At 34.6% G+C, this 21,752-nt stretch overlaps 1 protein-coding gene across 2 annotated transcripts; it reads right to left on the minus strand.

Moving 5' to 3' along the window:
* Nucleotides 1-3,971: 3,971 nt before the first annotated feature.
* R1 (starch-granule-bound R1 protein) lies at nucleotides 3,972-19,429 on the minus strand. 2 transcript variants are annotated; one of them, XM_006357557.2, is made up of 34 exons: nucleotides 19,260-19,429; nucleotides 18,323-18,605; nucleotides 17,566-17,607; nucleotides 17,341-17,450; nucleotides 17,166-17,244; nucleotides 16,984-17,075; nucleotides 16,749-16,902; nucleotides 15,537-15,761; nucleotides 15,077-15,418; nucleotides 14,877-14,984; nucleotides 14,666-14,764; nucleotides 14,205-14,345; nucleotides 13,989-14,077; nucleotides 13,321-13,455; nucleotides 12,947-13,109; nucleotides 12,749-12,838; nucleotides 12,489-12,674; nucleotides 11,020-11,082; nucleotides 10,883-10,945; nucleotides 10,744-10,803; nucleotides 10,498-10,650; nucleotides 10,297-10,380; nucleotides 9,479-9,655; nucleotides 9,287-9,393; nucleotides 8,569-8,782; nucleotides 8,385-8,488; nucleotides 7,908-8,040; nucleotides 7,646-7,771; nucleotides 6,533-6,643; nucleotides 6,131-6,229; nucleotides 5,603-5,776; nucleotides 5,237-5,329; nucleotides 4,889-5,004; nucleotides 3,972-4,532 (listed from the first exon to the last, which is right to left on the minus strand). In XM_006357557.2, exons 2-34 carry the CDS (start codon nucleotides 18,578-18,580, stop codon nucleotides 4,328-4,330), a joined length of 4,395 nt encoding a protein of 1,464 aa, XP_006357619.1. In that variant the 5' UTR covers nucleotides 18,581-18,605; nucleotides 19,260-19,429; the 3' UTR covers nucleotides 3,972-4,327.
* Nucleotides 19,430-21,752: the final 2,323 nt, after the last annotated feature.

The following is a 21,752-nucleotide window of genomic DNA, read 5'->3' on the forward strand; positions in this document are numbered from 1 at the left end:
TATTAATAAAATATATGTATATAATTCATCGGTTCGGTTCGGTTATTTCTTCGATTTTTTTCAAATAAAACCATAACCAAATCAAATACTATCGGTTTTCAAAAATCTAAAACCAAACCAAACCAAACTCAAATAAAATCGGTTTTATTTTATCGGTTTGGTTTGGTTTTTCGGTTTGGATCGGTTTTTATCCTAACCGTGAACACCCCTAGTGTGAAGTATGAGGTATAATAATTTTTAGAATAAAATGTAGAATTATTTAATTCTGCGTTTGGTTGGAGGTTAAGCAATCCTGAGATTATTTATCCCACTATTTATACCTTAGTGATGTGATAAGTTATCTCATATACATGGTGAAATAACTTATCCCAAGATATCTTATCTCGGAATAATCAATTCCAAAATAACTTGTTCCCCTTGTCCTTTTCCATTTTTGATAAAATATTTTTTTTTTCACTTTATGCATCTAGTATTCAGGATCCACTAATTATTCGTTTCATGTAGAATTTACTAAAGAAAAAAGTGTGTTTTATCAATTTTTTTAATTTAAAATTCGAACATGAAATCTCTGAGATCCTATCGATGTTACCTCACTATTTAATGGTCAAAAACATGGGATTAAAAGAATTGACAAAATTCTTATGTGTGGTTTCATGCTTGGAGGATCTTAATGAAGGGACCATGTCCAGCTTCTTGCATCAACATGATTATGATGTCCCTCATGCTATGTACACAAATTCTCATTCTCTTTTAAGATTTGCTTGCATTCATGAAAGCCCATCATTAGGGGAAACTTCTTTTGAGTCATTGCATGCACATGCTCCTCCTTATATCATCACTATAATTAGTCATTTCTTTTATTACACAACCATCTTGTCTCTTCAACAATTCATTTCAAATTTTAAAATTTGGTTCCTAATTATGTATTTCATGACTTTAATCTAATGCAAAAGAGCTCTAATTAACATATATTTACCAAAAAGAAGTCTTAAGGACTACTTCCTTTTTGACCTAGCCTTTGCCAAAACATAGCAAATAGCCAATGTAAAAGCTTAGTTCTCAAGTAATAAATATTCCAATTCAAACCAAACAAAATGAAAAGGCACCACAAAGACTTTGAAAGATAAAGGCAAAAAGTGGAGTCAACTCATAAGTGAAGCTACGATTTCAACTTTATGTGTTCTGAGTTTTATAATGACGGTTTTGAGTGATAATAATTGGATTCTAAATGTAATATTTGTACGTATTTAATGAATTTATAACATAAATACATTATTTAAGCAAAATCTACTGAGTTCAATCGAATCCGCATATGGGCTACCTCCCCGCCCTAGAGTCAAGATTTGAGACTTATCATGAATTGAGGATTCTAATGACCCTTCAAAGTTATTGATTCTGAATTAATAACTTGTACATATGTAATGAATATTTTAAAACAAATATGTATGCAATTAGGACCAAAGCTACTAGGTCCATAATCAAAGAGATAAAGATATCTAATACATTTTACAGATATGGTCGGTAGATTTTTCCAAAGAAAATATGAGGTAAAAGTGTGAAGTTGCAATTTTCAAAATTTAGAATTTTTCAGGAGGTGTAGTGGACATGAGAAGATTGACTTGATAGCAATATGTGCATAGTGATGTTTTAGTGGAATTAATAGAAAAGAACATTTTCAAGTGGATCTAGTCTTCATATCCTGTCAAGATCAGCCCACTTACTTTCAAGTGGAATTGGAGAGTAATTCAACTTTAAAGTCAACTTATCCATCCTGATGTTAGGCCCAAAATGAAATCTTGGTCCAGACCTACAGGCCCATCCACACCATGTTTCTCCAAAAATGTATTTTTTTGGAAAACACTTTTTATCAAAATAACTTTTATTTATTGAGAAAAGTAGTTTTTGTTTGACAATTCACTTGAAAAGTAATTTTTCAGGATTTGATTAAAAAAAATTGTGTTTGAACCCCTATCTTTCCAAAGAATAAAAATGATTTTGAGTGAAAAAAGAAAAGAAAAGTGGATTGTATTTATACTTCGAGATATATATAAGATTAAACAACACAAATCTTACTAGTTTAGTACCTAATTATCTTTCTTTCTTTCAATTTGCTTAATGGAGAATCGTACCATATTTTTCACCTCAAATACATGTATCTGTCGCTTCCAAATACATGTATCCGAGACACATAATAATCAAATACATAAAGTCTAACTAGTTAAAAAATGCAACTGAAACCAATAAATTGAGGAGGAAATCGCACTTGCAATAACTTTGCAATATTCTAGCGCATGCAAAAAAAAATAAAATCAATACAATCAAAATCCTTCCATTTTTTTGGGGAGATTCAACAAACTTTACACCTCTCTTCTTCTTCTTAATTCTCCTTCAATAATTTAGGGCTTTTTTTTCTACAAAAAATGGCGACCTTTCGAAATGTGGATTTCAGTATTTGTATGTATATGGTGTGATTAGCGTGTATCTGGAGTGACGGACTCAGAAATCTCGTGAAGGGTGTCCAAGATTTAATATATATGTATGAAAAATAGTTTTTGACTTGTAAATTTAGTACAATTTTCTAATACATAGTATAATTTTTCGACAAAGAGTGTCCGATTGGTCACCTTGGGCTATATGTGGCTAGGCAACTGGTGGTGAGCAAGATTGTTATGTATCTCAAATACATGTGAATATATTTGGATGCAGTGTATCTAGAACAAAACACCTAATTTTGACTCCTTGTATCTGAACGTATATGGAAGCACCAAAATCAGATAAAATTTGTATTATTGCAAACTAGAATACATAACAACTTTATTCTTCTACCTAATTTCTAAATGTATTGAAGTCCTGGATAGTAAAGAAAAGTGGGATGCTATATTTTTAATATTGAGATTAGTAAATATGTTAATAGATTCTTGATCTTTATCTCCATTTTTGGGTGTGTGTTATATCTATGTAACCGGGACCTCTCATGAGAAATTAGATCCTAGAGTTGTGAGATATGTCTTCATCAGATAATTAGCTCATAAACTAGTAAGATTTCTATAAGTTAAACTAAGAATAAAGGATCATAGGAATATGGAAGTCTATGGGGAAATCTTGGATGATATTTACACATAATAGAACTCATAAATGCTGCATAAATCCAGTTGTGTGAAGCAATGAGTTTACCTCCAACTCAAACGCTTCTTTCTTAAGGAATACTAATCCTAAAAAAAAGTGTTTGTATTATTATAAATATAGTCCTTTATTAAAGAGACTCAGACACCTATACTAGGAGGATAACAAAAATCAAACCATATAATGATCATTCTTATATTCATGTCTAACCATTCAAGTGTGACTTAAAGGAACAGGTTGACCAACAAGGGTTGTGGTAGAGTGGTAAGTACTCCTTTATCCTTAACCAAGAGGTCTGGGGTTCAAGCCCCCTTGGGTACGGATTCACCTTTGTTAGGGAGCACTTTACCCCCCAATGTGGGACTTCCCCGCGCAAATCCGGATTTACTCGGGCTCCGTGGGTACCGAACACAGAAACCAAAAAAAAAAAAAGGAATAGGTTGGAGTACACATTTCATGTACATGTATCACAATGTTCTTCAATTCTAGTTTGTTGAGTGAGGATTGTTATTGAATTGTACCTATTTCCACCTTTTCAAAAATCATTGTTTTTATGTAAAAATCTTTAAAAATTTCAGCTCCGAGTTAAGGGTAACTCGGAGAGGACTCAATCAAAAATCTTGAACAAATCATTGTTTTGTTAAGGATCATAGTTTAAGTGAAGTTTAAGACAAATCCTGCTAAGGTGAAGGTTGTGATTTTTCATCCTTGTGAGTCGGGTGCTTTCCACGTAAAAATCCAGTTACTTTACATTCCGCAAATTGTTCTTATGAAACATATAAAGTATCTCTGATTTTTACCGAACTAATAGACTAAAGTATCACAAGCAAATCACCAATGCAAGCTGCTAATAGGGCAATTGAAACCACCCAAAGGATTTCTTCTTTGATGCTGCGATATTATTCAGTGCATAATGCAATACATAATGCGTGTGTATACTATATATAGTACAATGTTTACACATTTCTCCCTATATCATACCCAGCTAATTTAGCTTTCACAAAGTTTTTCTTATTATTCCTCATATTGCAATTCCTACTTCTCACTTCTCCTCCAATAGCTGAAGGTGAACATGATGTGATGGCTTTGGATCACGTATAATCATACAGGCAACTTCATGGGAGGTAAGTGGTCACAGATCTGATACCATGAGAATATGATCATATCTGTGGTCTTCTCTGAACAACATACAACGAGAATATGATCACATCTGAGGTCTTGTCTGAACGACATAAATCTTTCCATCCCTCACTACACCCTCGATGTCTTGAGGAGAGCCATATAGCTCCTCGATAGCATGTCCAGCACGAGCAATGCTGGACAGGATTGTCTGGCGGAAGTTACCATCAGTTATCAATGGATCGGAAGAGTAATCAATTACAACTTTTTCCTCCTCATCCATTGGTACACTGCAGTAAACCAATACGTAAGCTGTTATGGTGATGCTATAAAAGTTGAAATCAAAGTATTTTGTTACAAATAGAACTGCTATGAAATTGAAGCATATGCAGTATATATGCCCTCTTGGGGAAAAATAAAGAGCTCAGATCAGGAGTGTGTATAAAGGGACGTGTTGTGATATATAGGGTTGCTTTAATCTTTATTGGTTGTCCTTCTGTGATATATATATATATATATAGACAGAGAATCCAAAATATTAACTTCCGAAAAAGCTGCATTATTCATCTACCCAAAACTAGGAAAATGGTAACTGAGTAGCTGTCTTAAAAAAGTTCACCAACTGAAAACCTATGAGAGAAGTTACCTGTCGTAGAGGCCAGCACCGGCATAACCTTCCAAATCTTCCCCATTGGAATCAGATCGGAAGATGATAGATCTTTTTATGAAAAGGCCGATCGGTTTGCTTGGGTAACCTAACACCTGCAAGTATTTTTAGATCCATCAGAAGATTCAGAACAAAGGTGAGAATCTCACTCTTTCCCATTTAATTACTATCAATAGAAGCCCCTACGACATCTGCTTGGACACTAAATAGCTACTCATCTATCTTAAAAATGAAGATTTCAGAGGAGGTCAGGTGGAAGGGAGGATATATAAGGGGTCTACAAAAGGTAAATGTGACTCTGAAAGATCAACAGGCACCAATACTCACTTGAGTAGAGTTGAGATCCTTTTTCTTGCAGATAAAACTCAAAGCACGTCCTGGATAAGCTCCAACAAGTGTTTCCCCAAGGCCCCTGACCACCTGTACAGAAGGAAAGACATAAGCACCCTTTTCCCTTTATGGAAGCAAACATATTCCAAGACGTCATGCTTTAGTGATTTCCTTTTTACGCCTCCTGTCCAAGCTAATTTCAATTAATGATCTACCTTAAGAAATATGGTTACTTGTCAAGATAATGGCAGACAGAGGAAGCAGAAATTGAGGAAGAGGACAGCTGCTAAGGTAGGATATAGTTCATTTTTAATGTTCAATTAAAATCCAATACAATGATAAAAACCGTTGATCTGACATTACCTCGGCATATATTTCTGAGTCGTCTCCGGAAGATGGGTTGGTTGTGTGAATGACAAATGCATAATCAGCATTTATTATTTCTTGAACAAGGACAGCCATGCACAGATAGTCATGATCCAGTTTCACCTTCCTTGTGCTGAAGTATGCTCTCTCATTCCATTTTGAAGCCCACACCTGGAGAACATAAAATATGAAAATGCATGTCCACCTACTGGATAGAAATGTAACGGCGAGGAGTAAAAATTTCTTCCCTTTTATCGGAAAAGGTTATCTTGAAAAGATCAAATGATATAAACGTAACAAGTAAAATCTCCAAAGATGCCAGTATTTCAAGAAACAACATATAAATGAAATCTTTGAAAAGCCAGATACACCTAGCACTCCAAGAATGAACTCGTATTTCACGAAATCCTTGACAAACAAAGGGTTCAATGTAAAATATTACTATTTGTCTATAGCCTGCTACCTGTCACATCAAGATTTGAGCTACAGAATTTCAGATATTAAGGAATGCTATAGAAGGTTTACCTTTTTTATGGCCATCCATGCTTGGTCCCACCGCTTTGGACCTTCATCACCAGGCCAAGGCATGCCAGAACCCTGCATCTTTTCCTTCAGCTCTTTGACCTATAAAAGTATGATGACAAGTGTGTTGGCCAAAGATATCAATCTTCTCTGATGTAGTAAAGCCGGATGCCTTTGAAAAAATGATCAAGGTATCTATTATCCAGGTCGTGAATTTCTTTTTATGACTAATAAACACGTCTGAAGGGATTGAATCAAAAGAAAAAAATTTCCTAGCTTGGTAGGTTGATGAAAAGAGAATTAAAGCACCCATTAGAGAATTCAAATGTCTTCTCAGCTACAAAAGTTTCAGTAAGTTACATTAAGGAACAATAAATCAGAAACAAAGAGAATAAACAAAGATACCAATTGAGCTGGTGCTGAAAGATCTAAAATCGTTGTGCGAATTTCACCAAGAGCGCTGAAGTTTCCTTCAGATAGTTTTTTCGTCAGAATTTGCAACTCTTTTGCCACTCCCTGTGAATTTTAAAAACAGTTCCATCAATTGGTATCATTCTCAGAAACACATAAAGCAAAAGAGAGAAAGGCAGATAGGAGGATGAGAAACCCATCTCAAATGTCACATTGTAAAGTGCCAAAATTCGTATAGAAAGATCCCATGATCCAGGAAACAAATTGTACAATTATCAAAAATGATTCTCTTTGCTTTATTATGATAACAGAAAACAGTCTTTATTTTAGATATCTTTTTCTTTTCTCTTTAATATCCTTCTCCGTCTTAAAGATCCAATGAACCGGGAAGAGAACTGTGCAATTACCAAAAATGATTCTCTTTTATTTTGTTATGACAACTCAAAAGATCCTTATTTAGGGTGAGTTAGAATCCCACATTGGTTGGGGTATGGAATGATGGCTTGCTTCTATAGATTCAGGCAATCTTCCCATCATGTACTAATTTTTGGGCTTGAGTTAAGCTCAAGTTTCATATCTTTACATAGTATCAAAGCCTAGGGCAATCTCCCCCTCCCCCCTATTTGGGCCCCCATGTTATGTAATCCATGCTCCAATAGGGTCTGGCAATGAGTGGGATACAATCCTCCTCTCGTTGGCAAGCTTTTGGGGTTGAGTTAGGCTCAAGTGTCATAACTTTACTTAGATCTCTTTCCCTTTTCTTCTTTTCTATTTCTTCTTCTCCTTTCTTTTTCTTCAACTGTTTTAGAGTACGGCTTTGCATGTGTTTCTCGCGTCAATTAATAAAACTATATACAAGAAGTACAAAACTATTAAGAAAATAGCAATTGACCTTAAAATAAATGTTATATCTTAATGACAGAAATTTCATATAGGAAGGATAAAAAGTTTTTAAAGAAAACGTGAACTTCTTTCTTTAATATTTTTAATTCTTTTATTTATCTATTTATTTTATTTACCAGAATTTAAGTAAGATTATACAAGGACAAGTGAAAATATAAATGGAAAATAAGCTGATATTGTTTTGACAAGTAAATGGAAAAGAACCTGATTTATGTCGTCTGAAAGTACTTTCTCAAAGACTCCAAATGGAAGAGCTACTGACGTAGGAATTCCCACCGAGGAAGGCACTTTTCCTTTCAGATATGCAATATTACGTGATTTAGCTCCAACCTAGATAAATCATTATCATACAAATTTGAGAAATGTGTTCCAGAATCAAGATCAGCAGCTTCAATCATTTAGGTCAACAAAAAAGGCGGAGAAATCAGTTTAGTTTTCTAATCACAGTCAATATTGCAAACCTCACCATTTCACTTGTGAATTCATCTGCTGATATTGCGTAACAACCACCAAATTGCTTTTTCACCAATCTAAGTGTTGCTGAAGTTTCAGCTTCTACCAAGTTACTTGAACTTTGGAACTCAATCTCATTCACCTCACTATCAGATGCCAAAAAGCAAAACCAGATAAAAAGAAAAGAATAATAACCGATAAAATGCCACTCATATATATTTGCACTTTAGACAGAAATGAGTTGTGTCCAAAACAGAAAGTATTTCCTATGAAAGAGAATTTTGTTTGTGGTTCACGAGTTCATTCATCTTTCCCAAAACAAAAATTTAGAACTTTAAGGCATACATTACAAAACAGTGTTAAAGCACAAAATTTTAGGATTAAAACAAGCTAACATTTACCTGCGAAAATCATGGTCAAGGAAATATTTGTTTGACATTTCAAATAGTTAATAAGGTTTTGAGAAAGACGCACTAATAATTGAGTTTACCTATAGATTATGTCTGAAGGTGTAGGCTTTAAGAGCAAAATCCTTCCTTCCTTTGCTTGGAGGTCAGCCAATATATTGGGATCAAAGCATGTAGCAAAGCAAACCTAACAGAAGTTTCCTTCAATAATACATACAGCATAAACTTATTTTAACACTCTAAACAATTTTTAATAGAAGAAACTACCTTCCCATTTCTAGCTCGAACAGAAACATGTGAAAGAACATCTGGCATGTCTGGTGTTATCAGGGCAACAGCACCATCAGGAATTTCCTCCTCTCCTTTAACAGAGTTTGCTACTAAGATCGTGGGCTTCTCGTAGATTTCATTCTGAACTGAAAGCAACTCATCCACAACGACAACATATCCAACGGCTTCAACTGGACTGATAATCTGCCAACTATTATAAGAGGAAGAGAGTTGCATTAGAGAAATAACCATGTCAGAATATTCTCTCCTCTCCTCAGACACTTACATGGAAACAAAAAAGGAATATCTATTTTCTTGTATCTCTAGTTGCAATGTTCTCTTACTGATTTACAACATAAAATCTCTCTCTCTCTCTCTCTCTCTCTCTCTCGCTCTCTCTCTCTCTCGCTCTCTCTCTCTCTCGCTCTCTCTCTCTCTCGCTCTCTCTCTCTCTCGCTCTCTCTCTCTCTCTCTCGCTCTCTCTCTCTCTCTCGCTCTCTCTCTCTCTCTCTCTCTCTCTCTCTCTCTCTGTAAGTAGGACTTACCTATATTTCTAGACCAAGAAAATTGATCTTTTTATATTAATGCACACAAGTATACCACTCGAAACTGACACAGTTTATTTAGACTAGTAAATAGTTCATATGAGTGCACATCTTCTTAACATGCTATTAACAATATCTCAGAGCATATAGAGGTATGAAAATCTAACAACCTTCCTAGATTTGCAGTTTTCCGAAGCACGGGATCGAGTCTATTAAGAAGAGAGGATAATGAAGCTGCTGATCCAGCACGTATAATTTCTTCAGTAAATATGTTCAACTGCATCCAATAATCACACAGGCAAATTATTATGATATTTCTGTGCTGAAAGTGTAAGTAATGTTTTGAGTGACAGAAAACATACAGCCCATTGGTCCACCCCAAGGATTGATCCTAGATATTCGGCAGATGGCTGCAATAAGTGATGGTACCACTCTGCCTTGCTTGCAAGTGCAAGACGGGTTCTGTCAAGTACAGCTTTTGCAAATAAAGCCCAATGGTTGTCTCCACCATTGGACATTGAAAGAGCTTGATTCCATCCCTTTATAAACAAAAAGATGTTTCGATCAACAGAGCTGTGTAATTGAACTTTTGTACAGGACGTAATGAAATTTTTTCAATGAATTTAAATTCTTTTTTCTGCTCAAAGCAAAGCAGTTCAGACCTAAAATTATTGAATATTTAAGATAAATCAGTACATCTAGCGAAGGAACAACAGCACACTAAGGGGTCGTTTGGTAGAGTGTATTAGGAAAAATAATGCATGCATTAGCCTTGTGTATTACTAGTATCTTGTTTGGTACTCTTTTCCAACATATGCATAACTAATTCTTGCATTAGTTATAACTCTATTGTGTATTAAGGTTTGTATTACTAATACTACGGATTTCTAGGTATTAGTAATGCCAATAGTTTTAATGCATGCATTAGCATGATTAAAGACCTAGTTGCCCCTCAAAACCTTTCTTACATCCTTTCACCATAATAGTGGAGGGTATCTTTGTAAATAAAAATTGTATGCAATGCATGCTATTTTTAATGCATCAAACCAAACAAAGCATAAAAATAATCTACGTATAATTAATGCAAGCATAACTAATACATGCATTGCTAATGCAAGCACTGTATTTAGCATTATTCTTATACGCTCTACCAAACAACCCCTAAACTATTTATAATTACCTTCAAGCAATAAACAAGATCTTCATTATCGTCCACAGAGAGTGCGAGATTTTCAAGAACGAGGGAGATGAAGTACATGATTTTCTGTGAAAAAAGTAGCATGACCGTGAAGAGAGCAACGTTAAGTTTTGAAATTAATGAAACACATTTAGACAAAGAAACTTGATTTTAAAACTGTGAGAAACATTTAACATAGTGTACCTCAGGATTAGCGTTGTTCAATTCTTCATATCCCCTTTCTACTGCTGTTCTAACTGTAGAATCAAGTGCTATGTCCAAAAACAGCAGATCCTTTAGACGGTTGTTTGGTTTGAGAAGCAAGGGCCTAAGCTCCTCACGAGCCTCTAGCAATCCCTACACACACAAGAATTTCAGAAAGAGAAAATTTAGTGGGAAGTACCTTGTATTAAGCAAATGAAAACAGAAGTACAAGAAAGTTGGAGTTACCTCAAGAAGAGTTTCCACATTTTTATCTTCCACATGGTCTAAGACAAAATGGAGGAGGCCCTATTTGTAGGATTGATATGACATGAATCAATTCTAGAACCAGCAATACACAAATAGGATGCAGGTTGACAAGTACTACCTGAAAGCCAGATGGCAAGCCTGATACAGGATTTATCTGAACTCCAACCATAAAGCCTTCTCCCTGATGATAAGTAATCACTATCTAAGATGAAAGTTGCGAAGTAGAAAGACTAAGTTTCTTGTAGACAGCATTACCTCAGTTTTGTAGCCCATGCAGTTTGCAATAGCAGACTCAAGATCTGCACCTGAATGAACAGCCTGCAAATGGATCACCATTAAACGGAGGTCTTCAAGCTCTATAGAAATGATCTTAGGAGGTACATGACCTAAGTCCTCTCAAGTTAAATAGATAATCAAGCACACGTTTATAAGTGAAACTTCTCCAATACACAAATGTTACTTTGTAGTTTTGATGATTTAACAAACAATGGGACCTGATCCCATGAGTAATGCCCGTCCTAGAACGAATGGAGAACAGCTGTAAAAGCTGCCAACACTGTCATGGTTGGTGGGCGCGGGAAACGAGGACAGAGCTCTTAGCCGATGGGCTCGCACTAGGTTGTTTTGTCTCTACTGATATATACCTTTGTTGACATGAAACAACCTAGTTTTTGAGTGATTCAAGAACTTTCAAAAGGCAATTACTCTCCAGTAAAAACAGCTCTCAAGAACAGCAAGGGACTAGAGTGTCTCGAGTTGTTTATTTGAAAGTCGTGTTGTGAGTCGTAACATTGTAAGATCTAATCCTAAGTTATAAAGGAACTTAGATCGTGTCATTTATATTCTCAGTTGACGATAAACATAGTTAGAGTTAGCTGTGTAGTGTATTGTTGAAGTCTATGTTAACTAGAGCTAGTTAATATAGTAGGCAACATAATTATTGCTTTGATTCATCTTGTAATAGAGTTGTTGCAAGTAGTAGGGTTAAGAGCTTAATCCTTGAGTGATTATTGGAGTCTGTAATCACGGGTTGCTTGGAGTTAATGAAGAGCAGTTGAGAAATCCTGTGTGACAGGTCGTGGTTTTCTCCTCCTTTGAGCAAGGAGGTTTCCACGTAAACATCCTTGTTGTCTTTGTGTTTTTACCTTCTTTACTGTTTTATATTGTGTCAAAGGACCTGGTCCAGGTCCTTCGACGTGTGGTGGACTTTTACAAGTCACCAACAAATATCCTCAAGACAAAGAGAATCACACCTCTTTAGGGAAACCATTAGTTCTAAGTCAGCTTGATTTATTTGGTGCCTACTTATTTCTTTCCTATCAAAACAGCTACTGATCTCACATTACATCATTAGATCATATATACTTCAAATGACATTCTGAAGCCCCTTGAAAGTTTAACATAACCAGCATAGATGTGCATATTTACGTGAAGTCTATAAAGGAAAAAGATAAATCTCAACCCAGGGCAGGGAATACTAGTCTGACAGATACGTTGAGAAATGGCACAGAAAGGGTACATCTGCAAATTTTCAGTGTCTACTAACTTAAATTATGCAAAACAGGATCCACATATAGATGCAAAAAGGACAAACAAAAGAAAAGCAGGCGAGAATAGGGGTAACAACATCCAGTTATCCATCGACTCCCAAACCAGGCATCAGATAAATAGACACAAACAAGACTGAGTGAGGAAATTCAATAAAAGGGATAGTGGTGTTTAACCTTCAATGTTCTCATATAGTGACCTAAATCACGCAAAAGACCATTCTTTTGATCTCCTCTAAAATTCGGTTCAGAACGGATAGCACGGTCATAACTCAAAAGACGCTCTTTTGTTATTCCGTTCTCATTCAGGGTTTTCCAATAAACACCAAGATCAAAATCACTCTTGATGTAGTCAATCAATGCCTGCAAAAGAAGTACATCGTTAAACTACTTCTGGGAAAGAAGTTTCATCAATATTCCCTCTGCATTCTCACTACCTGACAGATCACAACATCATCAGGACTAGTATTATTATGCAATTTCTGATGCCATTCTTCCATCATACCACCCTTGCAGTCATTTTTCCTCTGAAAATAGGAAAAGAACTCTTATCAACATGCTATTCACTTAAGGAAACTAGATACCCCTGTCTATCAATAGAAACACCGGTGTGAAGATAAAAGATATATATGAACCTGGATGACCAAAATTTCATCCCTAATTCGCTGTCCTACATCCCCTTCACCTCCACGTCCAACAGTTGACATAATCATCCGCAAAATTTCACGGTATTGAGGGTGACTGGTGAAAGCATTCTGCAACAAGTCTGTAAGTCTGTCCTGAGCCTTGCTTATTTCACTGTAACAACAAAGACATTAGGAACAGTCAAATCGGAATGCTTGACACTCACAACGACATGAATGTTTCTGCAACTTGAATACAAAGGACAAGATTAATGAAAGAAATCAAGACTCATACTTCATTATGTTGGCATTATAATGGAGGAAACGAACCTGAAGTTCAAGGATAAAAAAGGTATATATAGAAGTAAATATAAGAAGAGATTTACCGTGGTTTTACGTTATAGTTTTTGTTCCATATCAGTTGCCTTGTAGCCATGAACCTCATCCATACAAGAATTCCAGCAAAACCAAGTTCACCAGCACTAGTGGCATCTTCTATCAAGTCAGCAGCAATATTAAACCTGTTGAAAGTAAAATATGATGTGATGTTAAAACTCGGCACATCTTTTGGCAACCAATTAGAAATCATACATTTGAAAAAAACCACACAATGCAGGCTTCCAAATTATAAACTGATTTCCTCATTATCTTTGCCAGTACTAGGTTCTATTATGCAAATAGGTTAAACATGTCCACAAAATATTGACAAGAAATGCCAAAGCAGGAACTATTAGTGTGCACTTATCTTTAAAGGTAGAGCAGGAATTTAGACAGACTCTCAGTCAATCAATCAACTATGCCTTAACCTAGATTAGTTGGGGTTGCTATGTGAATGCTCTATACCCATTCTGCCTTTTCATGTCCCAATATCTACAGGTGTCATCATAACTAGACTATCTTACCCAGTTCATCAATCTACTGCAGCCCATCGGTCTGGGCTGAATCCAAGAAATTCTCAATAACATGAAAGACAAGTTAAGAACTTGAAACTGAAACACAGAAAAAAGTAAAGAGGCTAAGTCAGAGATGGGAGCCAAAAAAGAGATCTGCTCACCGGTGCATAAATGACTTCTGAGCCTCACTTTCCATATCTGCTATTTTATCCAGTAAAGACTTTGCAGTTCCACTGCCATCCCCAGCAGCCTAATGGGAGAAGAATTGTCATACTCCATTTCAAAAGCAACGAAACAGATAACAAGCCAAGCGAATACCAAAACGCCAATCCAAATGTATAACAAGTGATGTTTAAGAGATTAAGAAGCATAGAAACCTTGAGTGCTAATTTGGATGCAGCACTGAAGTCAACATAGAAATCCGACCCTTGGTTCTTAATCCATTTTTCACCAGACAAAAGAACAAATGGCATCCCCACAAAATTGCCATCTTCAATTACTATATCCAAAGATTGTACCTGAAAAATTGATTCCGTAGAACAAACCTTGAGTGTTATACAATGTTTTGTCCACAGTTGAACAGTTGACATCATCTAAGGAACTACTTATATGTTATACCATAGAAGTTATAACATCAGAAGAACTGTCTGAAATGGGGATTTCTGCACCATTGTCTAATGTATCGGACCCAGGCATCAATATATTTGAAGGTGGTTTCTGAAAATGTAATTGATTACACAGCATACTGGATAGAAAGGTTTTACTTCTTTTTTTCCTCCTTTTTGAATCTTTAAGACAATCATTTATATAATCTAAAGGAGTTATTCGTTTAGCACACCTTAGAAGTTAGACCATCAGAAGAACTGGCGGAAAAAGGTGTTTCGGCAGCCTTGTCTAAAATAATTGATCCAGGAGGCAATATGCTTGAAGGTGGTACCTGAAAATGTAAATGGTCACTGATTACTCAATATAGGTAGGGTATAGGAAGGTTTTATATCTTGCTTCTTTGGTTTTTTCAATTGCAAGATGTGCACGATTTTTATTCTTACCATCCACTCTCCACGACTTTTGGATAATGCCCAGTGAAGAGTAATTGGCTGATTCAGATCTGTAGCTAGATGTACTTTTGTCTTCCCAGAGGACTTTGCTACCAGTACCTTAAAATGTGGAGACAATGGAAGATTCTCAATATGCATTCAAACTAGCTTCTGAGATTAGTGGTTACAGTCAAGAATAAGTTAGCACTCACCAGTAGCTCCCCATCATCGACCTTAAAGATCTTTTCATTTAGGATCGGATCATCAATCTGCTCCTCCTTCTCCTTGGCATACAGCTTAATTTTAGATAAGGCTGGTGGTTCTTCCAAGACCTTTTGTACTTGTACTGCAGGACTGGAAGGATACTTATTAATAAGCTGCCCAAAGTCTCTCTTCTTTCTTTGGATTCTTTCAACGGCAAAAGAGCTTCTTTTCACGTGCTTTTCCGCCTTAGTTTTTATCTCCCCTTTTGTAATCTTTTTCCGCAACTCATCAAGGGTAATGCCTTTCTCAAGCTCAAGTTGCAATTCTCTTCTTGCTTCTTCGAGTTCTTCCTGTTAATAAAACAATGCTTGATCAAAGTCTCACATCTATAGAAGACAGAATACCCAGATTTATGCGCCTAGACATATACACACACTACATAAACTGTAAGAAAAGTTCAGCATTTACAATTTGCTTTTCTGGAGGATAGTTCGGCTTTCCTGCTTTCTCCCACCTAATGTAAGCTTGTGCTTGGGCAAGGTCATCAGGTATTTCACTCTTTGTTACATGAAGAGGCTCTTCTTTGCTTTGACTTTTATCATTAGTTTTTGTTAGCCTTGCTCGAATGTCCTGTATGGAAGCACCACGAGCTATTTCCTCCTGTAGCTCAGTTCGAGCAGCCTCATATTCCTCCTGAAATACACAACAGACAGTATCCGTAACTAAGTAGATAACAGAAGTGTCTAACAGCAGTGGAGGATAGGATATCCCAAATAAGGAAAGAATATATCTGAGTAGCAGCAACATGATTAGAATTTAGAGCTTGAAAAGAACAGTTGAAAATGAACAAACATAACATTTCTTTACACCTTGTTTGGATGGTTGTTACCCGTTGTACTGTATTGGTAGTTTAAATACAATGTTTGTTTTGATTATTACTTAAATTATATTGTATAGTATTGTTTGAATCTATTGTTAGCTAACGACGAAAAGACCCATTTTATGTAACGACTGATTATTACTTAAACTATTACTGGATATTAGTCTTGCCTTTCTTACCTTAAAAAAAGGAAACAAAGAAAAGAACTGGTCATACTCATTCATAGACTGTACACTTGATTTCATGTCAAAGTCGGCTTACTGATTGTACTTGATTAAAATTTAAAGCCTAATTGTTGACTCTAAGACTAGCATTTTTTAAATTAAAACAACAATTTCATGGTAGACTTGAGCCACCACTAGTCTTGTATAAAATTTTCCCTAAAACCAACCCCACCCTATTTAACATGGGCGAAATGGAGATCAGAAAGCAATCCCTTGCCTCCTTAGTAGCTGTCTATGTGCAAGAGGGAGCAATAATAGTCCTATGGCTTCCTATCCATGAACCAAACAACCAGTTGACATATTCTGAGAAAGCATGCAAATAACAACAACAAAGATCAGCTGGTTGTTGTGTTCATGGATAGGAATGCACAGGATTATAGTTGACAAGCTAACTTCCATAGAAATCCTGAACTAGGGTTGAGAATTACAATATATGCCAATGTCAAAATGCTCAGCTTTCAGTGGAAAATAAAAGGCTTGAAAATTTGAAATGATCAACTCAGTGATGTTAGCTACCAACAATTTGCAGTATGACTTCCCCAGAAAGGTGTGGGACTAAAGGAATAAGTTACTTGCCTTCTCTTTCTCAGGGGTGTAATTCTGTTTTCCCTTCCTCTCCCACCTCAAATATGATTGGATCTGTACAAGCTCCTCAGGAACTGAAACATCTGGGCCTCGTATCTCTTTTCTTGACAATTTGACACGAAAATTGCCACCATTATTCTTTATCCTGAAGAAGAAAGAAAAGTGAAATCTATGCAGCTCTTTAACCAAAATGCTATGCTGTTCCTTCACAAAGATACTCATTTACCATTTATCGTAGGCTTCATCATATATGAGAAACTCAATAGCTTCGATAGCAGTGCCCCGTATCTCCAGTCTCAGGATGGAGTTAGAGCCAGACTAAGAGTAAAGATTCAACAACAAAAAATCATCAATTTTGCATCATAACTTAATCCATGTATGAGAGCAGCAAAACCATTTCCAACTTACTTTAACAAATGGAGTTCTAAGTGCTTTGTTCTTGTACACTTTGGTCCCATCTGGACGATCATTAGGAAGAGACCATGTTCTAAGATAATCATATAGAGAATAATATAAGGATGATTAGTCATCACAAGCTTAAGTTTCTCAAAATGATGACAGTTCAATTTGCAATTAAACTTACTCTTTCCCGAACTTTACTGCCCCCCAGTGCAAAAACAGTTTATCACTACCATTTGTAGCTTGAAAATCCACAAAGGACACATCACCTGAAGTGGGAGGCCTAACATCAACCTGTTATAGTGCAGAAGCAAATTTGTATGACCAGCATAAGACATATAGGCTGCCTCTTTTACAAGCAAGTCATAATAAAAATTCATTTTGCGAAGGTAGTGTCCCACATGTGTACCTGTAGCTCAATATTCCCTTCTAGACTGAACTTTTCTGCTAGCTGTTCAAAGAAAAAACATTTAAAATAGGTATATTAGAAAGATATTTGCACGGTGAATTAAACATCACGGATGCTGAGTTATAAGTCTTTTTTTCCTTTTTGAGGAAGATTCTGAGTTATAAGTCTTGTGCTCTATATTTACCAATAAATGACATTGTCTTTTGTTTTCACCTCATTATTACATTCCCATAGTACATAAACTATTCAGTGTCTGTTTCCTATCACGAACTCTAGTTTTATTTTTATTGGCTATATATGATAGCACTGAAAGGAAAAATTAGACATCTATTCTCAATCATGATTTAATATTAGAACTTAGAAGGATCTGTCATAGCAACAGATCTTCAAGGAGAGTCCTGCTCCAGCAACAAATATAATGCAGGGATGAAAGATTAAGAGAAACAAACAAGGGACGAGATAAGTACAAGTGATCTTATAGGAATCATCCACATTTATGCAAAGTTATTCAGATATCAGTGTTTACACTATAAGTGGAAGACTATAATCAAGCTAAGTAGTTAGTTTCTAAACCCCAAGCAGAAGAAATCAGAAAGAGGAAGAGAACTGCCTATATGCTGTAAATGATGACCAAAACATTCAAGCAACGGGATAACTATGTAATAGTAAATGAGAAAAGATTATCCAATTGATGAGTTGATTGAATTGTAACTACATAAAAATCACATCTTGTCATACAGGTAGGTTCAGCATTTACCTCAGAAGAGGTATCAGTGGTAAGTACAGCATGAGGAGAACTAGAAAAAGCACGCTTCTTTTCCATAGGTATTTTCTTTTTCTGCACCTTTAACCTGTTACCTCGAAACTCAGTTGATAAAGGTGATTTCGAGATCACTTGTTGTTGAAACAAAGAATTGCCTCCAACACAAGGAGGACTGATTCTACTTTTATGTTCCAACACTGTTGAGGTTAGGAATCCCTGGTACAGCAAGTTATTCCCTAAGGAATTACTCATATTCTCCCACTGGCTTAATTCACTGCTAATACAATACAAAATCAGTCAATACAAAAGCAATATACACAAAAGCAATGGACCGTTCGCGGATAATCAAATGAAGGTTGTAACGTGTGCCTGGTGAGTATTTGTCAGTTCACAGAGAACAATTAATTAGAGTAAAATGCAACAAAAAAAACTTAGAAGTTTTAAAAAAGAATCAACCAAATCCAGAATTCCTTCAAAACAATAAAGTGCACACGGAAATATACTCGTATGACTCGTGTATGTACTAATCAAATGTATGTCGGTGACCAAAAGCTGATCAATCACTTTTTGTACATACAGAACAGCATTTCCCCTTTTTTCGTTTTTGTTTTTTTCTCGAATAAAACATCTAGAGAAATCACCAAACTTTTTTCCAGAAATATGCTGTAATTAAAAGGTTAAACGAGCTTGAATTTGAAAAATTAAGCTTGTTTATATACATTAAACCATGAAAATACTGAAAATCAACACCAAATTTTGCTAAAATTCAATCGAAATAACACTGATTTAACCAGGATCTCAACTCGAGTATGCCAAAAAACAAATTTCAGATCAAAAAAGCTTTAAGTTCTCGATCAATCAAGCGTAAAACATATCATCAAATACGATCCTAAATTATGCGAAATGTACAGTATAATCACTAGAAATTTACCTCAAGTTCAGCTAGAAACGTCGATTTCTAGTGAAGTAACGAGGAAATTAGCGAAGAAGCGTCGAGAAATTCGATGAAGATGAATTCACGAAGCAAAATGAAGATTGGAGCAGAGAGTATGGGGATTGGAGAGTGGAAAGTGGTAGTGAAATAACGTAAAGGAAACGTATGTATTTTTTTATTGTAATATAGAGAAAAAGATGAGGTGTCGAGTTTTGAGAAGGGTTACGGTGGTGATTTGTTATGGGATGTCACGTGGGAAAGTTTGAGATGCAGCCGGCGTGGGCCCCGTGAAGTAGAGCAATTTGATTGGATGTTTTTGCAATTTGAATGTTTATTTTTGGAGTTTTATGGGAGTTTGATTGTAACCTCTTCTTTTTCTTTGATATTTTCTTTCATGATCTTTTCTTTTGCCTTTGATATTTTCTTGCAATAGTACTTTACTCTTAACTCTGGTTAACTGAATTAATTTGTCTCAATTTATTTGGTTAACATAACAATTTTACATTACCTAGTAGAAAAAATTAAAAAATAATCACAGACTTTATTTAGCATCAGAAGAGATAGACTAGAAACGATATTTTATTATATAAACTAGATACGACACCCCGTGCTGAGTAGAAAAAATTAAAAGATAATCACAGACTTTATTTAGCATCAGAAGAGATAGACTAGAAACGATATTTTATTATATAAACTAGATACGACACCCCGTGCTGAGTAGAAAAAATTAAAAGATAATCACAGACTTTATTTAGCATCAGAAGAGATAGACTAGAAACGATATTTTATTATATAAACTAGATACGACACCCCGTGCTGAGTAGAAAAAATTAAAAGATAATCACAGACTTTATTTAGCATCAGAAGAGATAGACTAGAAACGATATTTTATTATATAAACTAGATACGACACCCCGTGCTGAGTAGAAAAAATTAAAAGATAATCACAGACTTTATTTAGCATCAGAAGAGATAGACTAGAAACGATATTTTATTATATAAACTAGATACGACACCCCGTGCTGAGTAGAAAAAATTAAAAGATAATCACAGACTTTATTTAGCATCAGAAGAGATAGACTAGAAACGATATTTATTATATAAACTAGATACGGGCCCCCGTGCCAGCATGGGGCCCAATATATATTATTTTTTATCCTAATTTATGTAATACGGCTGAAACTTGAGCAATTATTTAAATTTTTATATGATTTTTAATAATATTTTAAGTTATTAATTATTATGATTTAGAATTATTTTTTTACGTAATTTTAAAATAATAGTATATATTATTTCGTTGTCCCAATTTATGTGGCACGTCTAGAATTTCTAAAATTAATTATTTTTATGTATTTTAAATATTTCAAGTTGTTAATTATTGTAATTTGTGGTATCTTTTACGTAATTTCTGAATAATATATGTTACTTTTTATGTGACATTGATATATTTTAGAGAGCCACCCAAATTTTTTATGTCTTTGAAATTCTTAAGTTGTTATTTATTTTAATTTATAGTACTTACAGAATTTTGAGAGTCAATTAATTTTTTATATGACTTTTAAATATTTTAACTTGTTAATTATTGTGATTTAAAGTATTATTATCGTAATTTTCAAATATATAAGAATAGATGATCAAATTATCCTTGTTTGGATACATGAGCATGTGCCGACAATTATATGTCTCAATTTATATGACGCAAATGAAATTTGAAGAGTCAGTCAAGTATTGTATATATTTTTTCTAAAAAAAATTGAATTGTTAATTATTATGACTTAGAGTACTTTTACGTCATTTTAAAATAATATATGTTTCTTCTTCTATCGTAATTTATGTGGAACAAATAGAATTCAGAGAGTCAATCATTTTTAATATGATTTTTTAATATTTTAATTCGTTAATAATTATAATTTATAGTAATTTGTACATAATTTTTAAATAATATGTGTATAATTTTGAGTGTCGATCAGTATTTTTTATATTATTTTTAAATATTAGTAATGAACAATATTTAAAGCATATTATCAATTAAATTTTAGTATTAGTAATGAAATGTGAAATATTTTAAATTTTATTAGTTAATTACTATATTCTAAATGAAAATAATATTTTTTTCTTCAAACACAACAACAAAGAAAGCCAAAAATAAGTACTTCCTATGTCTCAGTTAGGGGTGTTCACGGTTTGGATAAATACCGATCCAAACCGAAAAATCAAACCAAACCGATAAAATAAAACCGATTTTATTTGGGTTTGATTTGGTTTGGTTTTACATTTTTCAAAACCGATAGTATTTGGTTTGGTTATGATTTTATTCGAAAAAAACCAAAGAAATAACCGAACCGATGAATTATATACATATATTTTATTAATATACATACTTAATATATTATTTTTATAAACAATTTTAAAGATCTTATACATATTTTCATTAAAATTTCTTTATAATTTACTTATTGAAAGCAAAAATGCCCAAGATGAAACATTTAT

The sequence above is a fragment of the Solanum tuberosum genome, unplaced genomic scaffold (genome assembly GCF_000226075.1).
Source record: "Solanum tuberosum cultivar DM 1-3 516 R44 unplaced genomic scaffold, SolTub_3.0 scf00248, whole genome shotgun sequence".
Taxonomy (NCBI): Eukaryota; Viridiplantae; Streptophyta; class Magnoliopsida; order Solanales; family Solanaceae; genus Solanum; species Solanum tuberosum.